General features: G+C 37.6%; 1 protein-coding gene across 2 annotated transcripts in view; it reads left to right on the forward strand.

Annotated features, from left to right (window-relative positions):
• Window positions 1–12,373, forward strand: part of mgat4c (mgat4 family member C) — a 148,211-nt gene that overhangs the window by 133,191 nt on the left and 2,647 nt on the right. For both annotated transcript variants that reach the window (XM_084734277.1, XM_084734278.1), the window contains 2 exons: window positions 10,148–10,299; window positions 11,874–12,021. In XM_084734277.1, coding sequence (XP_084590403.1) covers window positions 10,171–10,299; window positions 11,874–12,021 — 277 coding nt within the window. In that variant the 5' untranslated portion in view covers window positions 10,148–10,170. The remainder of the gene's footprint in view (window positions 1–10,147; window positions 10,300–11,873; window positions 12,022–12,373) is intronic.

Consider the following 12,373-nt stretch of genomic DNA (forward strand, 5'->3'; position numbering starts at 1 on the left):
TCAGATTTTTTTCAGATTCAGGTTTGCAGGTGTTACTCCTCAGCCAAAGCCACGTGCTTCTCCAAGGCATCGTGACATTGTGGTTTCACTTTTGTGGAAATGACTTTAAAGGAACAACCTTGGGAAGATGGGATGTGAAATTACTGTGGAACTTGACTCATGTTTGTGGCGTGTCAGCGCCGCTCTGCGCCATCCTATACCTTTTTTCCATTTACTCTGCTCTTCCCCCTTTCGCAGCACTCGAAAACAAAAAGTGGTATCGTTGGCATGCAGGAGGACCGCTTCCACTCGGCAGCAATCAAGCCATTACGAATGGAGAGGGAATGGAAGGCCTTTTGTTTTGTTTTGTTTTGTTTTTTCGGTGTGATATAGAATTCTTGGCATTAGGTTGCACATCAGGCCAGACCATAATTGCCTTCTCCTCACTGGGGAGCTCCTTGTTTTCCATTTGAAGTCTGCCTCCGTCAGATTTCACCATTAGAGGGAGGGAGGGTGCAGCAGGGGAAAGGAAGACAATTCCTGGATCCGTCATCTCATATGGGCTGCCAGAGAAGCATGGAGGACACTGACGGTGAATCCAGAGATAGTTTGCCAGGGTTTGCCTGGAACACAGAAAAAACGGAATACTGCTAGAAAAACATGAACAAAAACTAAACGGACCGTTAATACATTATTTAGTCCTTAAATGAGGGATTATGCTGAATTTCTGTCTTTATTGTAACAGTGTTGATTTTGAAAATAATTTTTAATTTAGTTTTAGTCTTAGGTGCTTAGTGAAAATTTAAGTTAAGGTTTTGTTCTTTTGTTTTGGTTAAGATTTGGTCAGTAGAATTCAATTTTAATTTTAGTGATTGTTGTAGTTTTCAGATAGTAATTATCAGGGCAATTATTTATCAACCACTAAATGAACTGCCAACTATTTTGATAATCATGGTTTTGATTTGATTTGATTAATCTTTTTTATTTAGTGAAAAAAGTTCAAATCTTATTCCAGCTTCTCAAATGTGATTTTCTGGTTTATTTACTCCTTTGTGTTGACATTTGACAATGTCACATTTGTCTTTGGGAAACACCAATCAGCATCTTATAAACCAAACGCCTGTTCAATGAACCAAGAAAATACTCAACAGATTAATTGATAACAAAAATAATCATTAGTTGTGACCCTGTATACTTTGAACTGTGCCTGGTCATCTAGGCTGAAAATGTGCTACTGACACATACAGACATTACTGATGTGTCATTATAGTTTATCAGACAGCGACCATGTTTATTACCCGATAAAACAGATTTTACATATATTCCTGAGGTCTTCAACTAAATTTGGTGTCATGTGTCACTCAGTTGAACTTGAGCATTACCTCAGAAGCATCAACTTTATTCACTCTACATGGAGCTGAAATTAATGCCGATTATGTTAAATTTTGCCAAATGAGTCAAGGTTTGTTTATAAGTCATACGAAATCATAAATTCTGTTCCGTTATTCAACAATATGTCAACAGAGCAAGGCAGTGTTCCCTTAATCCATCCAAACTTTGAGCTGATGTAATATTCTTAAAAATGAATTAACATTCATGTCATTGAATCAATCGACTTACATAAGTGATATTTACTTGGCAGACACAGTGGGACACTATGTTTTCAGGTGTCTTTTCAAATCACTGTGTTTTTTTTTTTCACACATCTTTAGTTCACAAGATGCTCCGTCTTTATCCAGAACAATAACTCTTTTTTTCAGTTTGAATATGAGACAAAAGTTTTCACAGACAAGTCGTTTCTCCTTTTGATTTTCTCATTTCTTTCTTTTCTTTCCATCATAAAGGGCATTAGTGAAGATGAGGCAGGCATTTATCTAGATTTATTTGTGCTTTGAAATGACTCATTACTGCGATCTATTCAGTTTGTCCCCTCAAACCAACTCTTTTGTTTCTCCTTTACTCATCAGGGCATAATGAACGTTCTCGCCATTTTTGTTGTCAGTATTTTTTTCATCGCAATTTAGTCATGAAATAAAAGAACATCATCATAAACGTTTATTATCAGAATTTTTTTGCTGTATTGGTAAGTTAAACATATTTTGTTTTTGAACTGTTGGCAAAACCAGCACTTTGAAGACACCACTTAGGGCTCTGGGAACTTGTGTTTAAATACATGACTTCTTTCAAAGCGGCAATCTGTAATAAATGAACTATAATAAACAATAAAATGACCATGATATGTCATCAGAGATTAAGGAAACATACTTAGTTGAAAAACTTGCTTCTCTGACAATAATACTCCAGCCATGGTGGCCTCTTTTGAAATTTCTATTCCAGTCCATAACTTGTGGTTTGTTTGTTTGTTTTTTCCCCCATTTTACGTTAATTAGACTTCAAATTAATGCCAAATCTTTTAGAAGAAGTAGATGTTTATAACACTTAAAGTGAACAACATATTAATGGAGTCTGGCAGGTAGGAAGACAGGCAGCCACTGAACTCAAACTCCAGAGTGTGTATTTTCAGAGCAGTTTACAGTTGTTTTCAGAACAGGCTGAACTTTACATTGACAGACAATTGATAATTAAGAACAGCTGATCAACTTACTGCATAGGACATTACAATGTTGCACTTGTCTTGCACTCCTGCAGTGTCCCTTAAATAGAGATTTCAACATATGTAATATACAGTCTATGGCTCAAACTTACTATTTGGATGCGGAATAGTTTCATATTCTTCCTTTAACCACCTAAAAAATAATTTCCAGGTACTGGATTCTATGCTCCTAAATGTACAAGGCACATAATGGAAGCTTTGGGAACATTAAATGTTCATCTTCATCATCATCCTCGTTTACACAAAGCTCTTCATGCAATTTTCCAATTCCTTTGTTTCTCGTTTTCACTCCCTTGCGCACTCATCTTTCTGCACAGCAACACAATCACCCTCAGCCTGCTGTGACGTCAAGGATTGATGGGCAGAAGATTTCCAGCTGAGAGCCATTTCCAAACCCCAAGGCACTAGTCATGGTGTGATACAACCAGGTGATAGTTTCCTTGGAGGATTTTTTTGGAGGCTTTCTGGGCGTATTTTTATATCTTATCTCTGTGGAGCAACTGTAGTAACAATCACAAGGAATTCTGGCTCCAAGCAGCCCACGACTCTCACTCTTTTTTTTTTTTTTTTTTTTTTTTTTTTTTTGCCATTTTGGTTGTAACAAACAAATAGCAGTTAAAAATATTGCCAGGCTGATCAAATTGAACATTTAGCCACAAGAATTCAAATCTACAGCTGGTACGCTCAGCTTGTCACAGTTTTGTTGCCTCAGAGCTGCCTTTATGTCAATCTAACAGGATTTAACCTCTTTACTGAGAGCACGGTTTTCAAAAGGAGTTCAGCAAAGACAGTTGATATGTGTTAAGTGCACAGCACGCTGGGTATAAGTGAGCAGAGAGGCAGTGTTGTGGTTTATTTGGTCCAGTTCACACACACAGTGCATAATGGATATTTAACAGCCCCAGCCTGCTGGAAGTGTGCTGTGTCCTGAAATGGTGCTGGAGACATCCGAGTGTGTGACTGCCAGGATGACACACCCATTAAAACACACTTAGTCCATTTCACTGCTGCAGTCCCACTCTGGATTCATGCCACAAGAATGAACACAACACACACACATGCCTCCCTCTTGTTAATTGATGCTTGCAGTGAATTCATGCCATCATCCATATATCTACCTGTTCCAAGAATATACAGTAAGCTGGGAGGTATGGTGACGTTTTAGGTGTTCTGCCATGCATCTCAGTCACAGTTAAATCTGGGGTAGGAGAAGGGAGCATGTTTCCCAGCTGCGCCTTTGGCAGCATGAGCATTTCATCCCCTTCCTGCTCTGAGCCCACACTGAATTATTGAAATAAGAGAGGCGCCGCGCTTTGTCTTGTATCATCAGGATAGACACCCAAAAACTCCAATCTGAGACATCAACTCCCCTCCGACACGAGGCAGAGAGGTGTTTTTTAAATTGTAGCTCTCCCACTGGATCACGCAAAGTTTATTTATTCAGTATGATTGTAGGTCAGGCGTCTCAACATGGCTCATGTTTGTGCAGAAACAAAAGAGCCGCTACTCAGTCCTCGCTAAGGAGGACGAGGCAGGCGCTGAGAAACAAGAGCTACCTGAGCCGTGGTGTCGGGAGGACTCGTGTACTTGTAGTCATCAGCTGAGATTTCTCCAAAGTGGCCCTAATGATTCTTCTCATCATCATCATGCTGCACTCAGCGTTCTACAGCAGAGCTCTGCAATTTACTCAAGACACGACACACATATAATGGAGACAATGCACGTATTCTGCCTTAAAGGAGAAATCTATGTACGGCACTAAACCATAAAATGACCATGACATATCATCACATAGTAAGGAAGCACGTTCAATTAAAATACTGGCTTCCACGACAACATCACTACAATATGTTCTCCTTTGAAATTTCCATCCTGATCCAGAGCGTCTCTTTTGTTTACTCGTTTCAGAGATTGAAGGATTCAAGGACATTTTTTATCATCATACAACACAGGGTTGTACAACGGAATTAGTGTTTGTTCTTCTGTAAATTCTGTAGTGCATTTTTTTAAATTGCATCAGGTTGAATGTAAGCAGCAGCAACAAGATGGTGATGATAATCTGGTCGACATCTTCACATGAAGAGTTCAACATCTGGGAAACACTGTCTGTTGACTTTGACTGTGTTTGAGCACAAAGCATTATCAATGTAAAAACAGAGTCCTCTTCCTCTCGTCCCATCCTGAAGCCTTGTATGTTGCATCCTGTCAGATTGGAGTACAATTTGTCCCTCAGCTCAATCTAGGATGTTGTGGACCGTATCTCTTTCTATCGGTCTCTGGTTTCCTGATGTTTGGCAGGTTTGAGTCTCATTTCATCTGTTTCATTTGCCTGACCTGATGTTTGCCAGCTGCAGCTGTTGCAATAGCAACATCTAATAAACAGTTCACGTTTATTAGAGTTCATTTGAGTGGTAAATGCTCATTTAATGAATAAATGTTTATGAATCACGAGGAATCCTTTGTTATCTTTAGGAGGGAGTAGATGTTTATATCTGTTAAATTGAGCAATATGTTAATGGAGTCTGGCAGGCAGTGAGAGAGGCAGTCACTGAACTCAAACTCCAGAGTGTGTATTTTCAGAGCAGTAGACTGTTTTCAGAATAGCAGACTTAGCTTTACATCAACAGACAATTTATAGTTATAAACAGCTGATTTGTGAGCTAGTTGTACTCATTTTTGAATGCTAGGCTCTTACATATTTCTCATTTAAATACAGAGCTACAAAGTTAGAATAATTGAATTTGTATGTCATGCATGTGCATGGCATCCAGGGCATTTCTTACATTCTGTCAGCATGGACACATTGTTATAAAAAATAGAAAGGTTAGATTTTGTTACAAATTTGATGTTACAGGTGAAACACTGCAATTTTACAACCTGCAGATACAAGACAAATGTTGACTTTAGCTGTTAGTACTACATCAGATTTTCATGTTTTCAGAGAATCTGTTGGAAAAGTGCTGTATAATCTGTTTCATTTCTTGATTGAATTAAACTGGTGATAACATTTAATATTCAGAAAACATACACACCTTTTGTGGGGACATATGGTACATGCCTCAAATACTATTTCTTTGAATTTTTGAATTGACATGGTCACAACTGACATACAGTTGCAGACATGAAGTTGTTCACAGCTAAAGCAGATTTTTACATTTACTGTTATGCTTATTTTGTTACAGTGTAAGCAGAAAAATAGCTCTAAATATTGTAATTGCAGATAATTGCCTGCCACATTAAAGCAGAGTGAGTTGAAAATTGCACAGAACGGGCGGCAGTGGATGGATGTGTTAAATTCAGTTTTCAAGTGTGCAAAGAGGTATTGACTAGCCGAATCCCAGGTGAGGCTGACTCCTGGTGCGAGTGATCGATGTGTGCATGGCCATTGAACTGAGCTTAGAGGTAGTTTGTATTCTATTAGGCATCTCTGGGGTTTTGCAGTGGCGGAACAAAAGCGCATGCTGATGCCTAATTGCTGGCAAAGAAAAGACCAACACCATTGTTACATCTGCAAGCTGTTACTTCTGCTGCTGCTGTTGTTCATGGGCTTTTTCTCCTCCAGTCAGTCTCAGCTGTACAGTCACTATGAAGAGCTGCCAATCCTGTTGTTGTGACTGAGCCTGATACATAATTGCGTTCTAGCTGTCAGCTGTATACGGTATATCTCTCATTTCAGCCCATAAGCCTCCTGATATGTAAGTTTAGCTTTAACATCAGATCAACTTCATGTCTTTGATTTTTATCAGTGTTGCTGACAGAGAAACACTCAACACAGATCATTTAAGTTAACAAGTAAACAAGTTAAATGGGTGTTAATTAACTGTATGACTTTCAGCAGGAAGTGACACATTATTAACACTTTCACACCAATATAAGAACCTGCAAATGTCACATTTGTGAGCTTTTGTTTTGACTCTCTGAGTCTGTAGTCTTGTTGTAATGGATTACATAAGGTTATAAGGTCAGGCAAGGACAGTATGGACTTACATACTGTGGCTTTTTCATTTTCCCACATAATGATGATTCACTATGACTCCATTGAAGCATACCATCAGCAGCATACTATAGCTTCTCTCAGAAATAGAGCAGTATGTAAGTGTGTACAATGTGAAAGTAAAGAAGAGAGAGTGAGCAGAAAACTGAGAGTGATGCTGATGCCCATTGCAGAGTGGACAATGTACAGTACAGGTCACAGTGTGCCAGTTAAATAAACACTACAGTTTCTTAAGGCCAAAAAAGTGTGGTCTATTTCCCAACTACTGGAAACGTGACAATGATTAGCCCTGAAGTAAACTGATCATGAAAGGCTAACGTTAAAGATAATGCTAGTACTGTTGATGTACCTTCACAGCGTCGGCTCCGGTGCGATCATATCCCTTTCAGAAACTTTGTAATCCAGCTTTAAACTGCAGTATCTTTCTGGAGATGTGGTGAAATAAATCTATAATGCTAAATCCAACCCTGTTCTCAACATGAGACTGACCCTTCAAAATAAAATTTGCAGTGATAACAGTAATGAGCTCAACCCTGCAGTGATGCCGTTATCGTCGCAGCCCTAGGCAATACGTTAAAATGTCTCAACTGTCAGAAAATGTCAGTTGAATAACTGACGTTTGCTGATATACAGTATTTACGCAGGTATGTGTATCCCCATCCCCCCAGTTTCAGATAGGAGATGTGTGCAAGTGGTGAGTTGCTACATTACATATGCTACAACCAATAAATAAACTAAATAAATTCATAAAATGTCAACAAAGCAAATGCTCTTACACGTATTTGCCCTATTAAACAGACAAAATTCAAGTTTCTCTCTTTTACCATCTACATGGCTAACCTGGCTCTGGCTGACCTGCTTTTTGTCATCTTGACGCCCCTAAAGGTTTCCTACCATTTCAACGGCAGTGACTGGATCTACAGCAGACTACTATGCCAAGTCCTCATGAGCTTCTTTTACAGGAGTTTTTCCTTACTATCTTGAGAGTTTACAGGGCAAGTTGCAGACAGTACAGATTGTAAAGCCCCCTGAGGCAAATTATTATTTGTGATTTTGGGCTATACAAATAAAATTTGACTTGACTAAGACAAGCTTAATTGCCTCATTAACTCCGTAAAACACACTTCATTCAAACTCGACAGACAAAACCAAAATAAAACTCATCCAAACCATCATGGTTAGTCTTTCCACTGTTCCAGCAATCAACGACTCTGGCTTGGCGAAAATAAATCCTTAATTCACCAAGCAGCAAAATTTTCTTCCTGCTGGTTTCCTCTCACTTGTTCAAATTCACAAGATAAAATGCCCCAAAAACCCAAGCAGTGAATCGCTAATATATTTGTCCAATCGTCCAACTTGATTATAAGGTGTACCCACGATTATGTCCACCCTGAAACATTACCTACAAGGGGATGGGATGTACATGAGCCAAAACATTCTTGTAAGATCACATCACATCATATATCTGATTCAAAAATGTAATGTCATAAGCTTCTCAAAGATAATATTACTTATACATATTGAAATAGACTGCATTATATTGTACAGGCATATACAGATACTATATTGTGTTCATCCTGTGAACCTCACTGAACACAACTAACTCCTCAAAACCAACACGCTGCTCCAGTTATTTATAGTAGCTTTTAATTGATCAAGGCATCCAAGAGCTGTTTACAAGAAAGCTCCGACATCAGCCATCTCTGTACCCTTCATAAAGCTATTTCAGCTAAAGTCCTCTTGTATTGTTGGATTTTATCAAATATAATAGCAGCTGGATCTAGGAACATGTTTGTGACCAGAAGGGAAGGTCACCAGTTTGTATTCCTGCATCAGTTTCCCGCCCATTAACAGCTACTATCAAGGTGTCTGAGAACAGTGTGCTCCGTAGGTTTTTTCAGCCTCTAATGGCAAACAGAGGAAAGGTTTGCAGCTGGAACCTTCCCTCTGCTACAACAGGCTTTATTTAACATTTATTTTTAGGGCCCCCAGCACTAACCAGTGTGAAGACCCTATTGAAATGGTCATGAATTATAATTATTCCTCCATTTCATACATGTTGTTTTGCCGTTTCCAGGCATTGTGCTTTAATGAACTCTTTATTTATTAGATTGTGTCCTTGGTTAAATCTAGGGCTGCAACTAATGTTTTTTTCATTGTCAGTTAATCTGTCGATCTTTTTCTCGATTAATGAAATGTTGTTTGGGTCAGGAAAATGGTGAAAAATACTGATCAGTGTTTCCCAAAGCCCAAGACAACATTCTCACATGTCTTGTTTTGTCCACAACCCAAAACTATTCAGTTTACTGTCAGAGAGGAGTAAAGAAAACAGAAAATAGGCACATTTAAGAAGCTGAAATCAGGGAATTTTGACATTTTTAATTAAAATAAAGTGACTCAAACCAATTAATCAACTATCAAAATAGTTGGTGATGAATTTAATAATCAAATCATAATCAACTGATTGATTAATCATTGAAGCTCTAGTTAAATACGCCCCAAACTTTGCATGTTTGGTAAGAGTCGTGCTCCAAATTTATGTGTTAATATTTAGTTATAGTAATAGCGCCACCTACTGGCAACAAGCAATGACATTTTTTATACTTTGATGTGCTCCTCTTAATGGTTTGAGGAGATCCACACCAAATCAGGGCAAAAAACCTTTAGTCCTTGATGATAATTTATTGTGAAGAGTTTTTGTCAGATGGTGTTACGTTGAATTTTGATGTTTTGCTGTAAAACAGGAAGGTGTTTCTTCTTTATCAAACAAATATGCTAGGTTCCAGTTTCTAATATGTAAGGATTTGTTGCATTTATACTATGAAACTTGAAAACCTTTGGGTCTTGGACTAAACACTGACATTTGAGTGTCACCTGAGTATGATGTGCATTTTTCTCCATAAGTGTTATTTAAGTATTATATTTTTCTTCTATGGACAACATGTCTCAAATAAAGTGAAATTGAATCGATTTTTCCCCATAATGATGGTGACCTGTACTCTACAAATAGAAAAACTCACATGACAAAGTTGAGTAGGCTAGCTGATCATAAAATGATAGCATAAAAGAATGTATTGCAATGCTGGCTATCCACCATGGCTCTACCACTACCCATCATTTAATAGCTAAAATACCATTAGGGTGGAAGGTGTGGATGCATTGCAGACATAGAGGCACCAATCACTGTAAGTTTTCTTTGTTATTAGTGAAGAAACATGCTCGATTTAAATCAGTAGTCCATTGTTGAACATGTCAATATCCTTTATGTCCTGCAGCTCCTGTAGATTTTCTCTCATGTGATTTGCCAATCATTGGATTCGGTCTCTGAAAGGGCAAAAAGCGCCTCACTATCACATGTCATTAGAAGTCTGTTGAAGAATAATTATGATGCTAGAGGAAGATAATCACGTCACACAAGGCCGTATGGTTCTAAAATTAATTCCCCTGTGATCTGTTGATGCTTGATAAAAAGGGAAATTATCCGCATGCAGAAAAGAAGGGCTGACGACATTCAAAGCAAGCAGCTCTAACGTGTCGTTTCCCATGTTCCTCTCATGCAGATCCCAGTGAGAGCGTGTACGGCATGAGGCTGGTGTGGAAATCCCTGGACAAGATGAGGTGTCTGAGGAAACGCTCCACTATTCCCTTCCTCGGCTTCCTCATCACCTTCCTCCTCTTCCTGAACCTCTACATTGAAGATGGCTACGTGCTGGTTAGTAGATTTGATTTGTTTTAGCACATATTAAAAACATAAACAAAAAACTATAACTAATAAGAAGACTATGCAAGGGAGGCAAAATGCCTACAGGGTTTATTGTGGGTTTCCTCCATAAATTAGAGCAAATGAAAATGCAACTGCAATTACTGATTACGATATTTTAGATTCAGAACTTTAACTCCCTTTTATAGCACAGATAGGTATTATGAAAATAATGGAAGAAAAATGATGCAAAGAAGTAAAACAGAAATATCTTTCCTCCCACATAATCATACCAAAATACACAAATATCTCAAAAAAACACTGAGCTTAAATAATTCCAGTTCTAAGTTTTTTATAAAAATAAATTTTGTATGTATTTTAAACACTGACAGGGACTGGCTTAGGAGCTGGTTTTCATAATTTCACAATGTATATTACATATTTCTAATATATATTTTGCACAAAATTTGAGATTTTTTTTTAAAACAGGGAATGTGAAGATGACTAGATTGTCTGGTTTTTCAGGAATGATGAAAAAGATTTTTACGCTTCAATTATGCTGGAAACTGTGTTTTAAAATATTAGCTTAATGTAACCTATTAAAATCATTTTTTGAGGCTAAAGACTTGAATTTTGTCAACTTCATCAGACACACAAAAAGTCACAGTACTATAATATAAAATATGGAGGACATGGTTCATTATAATGGTTTCTGTTGCATTCAATACACATTAGATTATTTAATTAGCTGTATAATAAATCAGGAAATAAATACCATTATAATGTTGCTCATATACAATTTCTGTTGATATTTGTGATAAACAACATATAATAATTATTTATAGCACAAAGAACACACACACATGAACCATGACTTTCTTTCTTTGTATAAAAACATTTTATAAATCTGTGTGAATATATTTAGTGAATAGAAAAAAACCTCTCTATGACTTTATGACGGCGTTGACATAACATACAGGAGCGTGTCCAGACCTTTTTGACTGGGTGAAATAAGTGGGTCACTGGCTTATTTATCTTTTATTCATGTATTTTGACCAAATATGCTTTTGAAACCAAATGTGTTCTTGTGTTTAGTCACTCCGCCCATGTTGTCCCTTTTATAATTGCTTGTTTTTTAAAGAAACATGATTAAATTTTCATACCATGGACCCAAGTTGAAATCATCCAGATGATTTATTTCTTATTCATGATGCCATCAAAAGTTGGTGATCACAGTACATTATCTGTGTTTGTTATTTAAATTATTAAGTGGTACTTTGCATTTTCAGCTCTCTGGTGCTCTTCTCGGGTCCATTTGCTCGACTGTGCAAACTGCTCGGAGGGGTTTTAAAATTCCTTTTGTCTCCAAACGTCGTGGGTTAGCTGAGCCACATCAAAACACATATTGTCTCAACTTTGTACATGATGTATCAGACAAGTTTAAGAAAACAAAAGCTTGATTTTCCCCCTCATTTGAATTATACACAGTAGAAATTTTCAGTATGACTATCCTGGCCCTTTTCTGCAGCAGTGATTACAGCTCACATGTGTTTCATTTTCTCTCTGTTGTTCATGTTGTTTTCCAGGAAGGTGATAAAAGACAACTCAGAGAAACATCAGTCCACCCTCCGAGCTCGGAGCGATACGTTCACACCTTCAGAGACCTCAGTAATTTCTCTGGGACCATTAATGTCACGTATCGTTATCTCGCTGGAACCCCACTGAACCGCAAGAGTAAGTTAAGCATTTGTTTAAAGAGGAATTTACATTGAGTGTTTTCCGGAGCTTGGGGGAGTTACAGTAAATCATAGTTGGGAACATGAGCTGAGAATAAAAACTACAACTAAAAATCTTTGACGTGGGGATTTAAAGCACAGCAATAAAATGTAACTGCTCCACAGAGACCTCACAATTAAACACTTCACAGTTTTCTTCTCACATATATTAAGATTCAGTCACCAAATGTTTTTGATTTTTTTACATAAAATCAGCATAAAACTGATTTGAAAGAAGATTGTTAGATGCAGTTAAAAGCAAGAAAAGAGAAGTCATTTTAATTTTGTCAGACTACTATTATCAAGGGCAA

This window comes from Lutjanus erythropterus, chromosome 13 (genome assembly GCF_056507025.1).
Source record: "Lutjanus erythropterus isolate fLutEry1 chromosome 13, fLutEry1.hap2, whole genome shotgun sequence".
Taxonomy (NCBI): Eukaryota; Metazoa; Chordata; class Actinopteri; order Lutjaniformes; family Lutjanidae; genus Lutjanus; species Lutjanus erythropterus.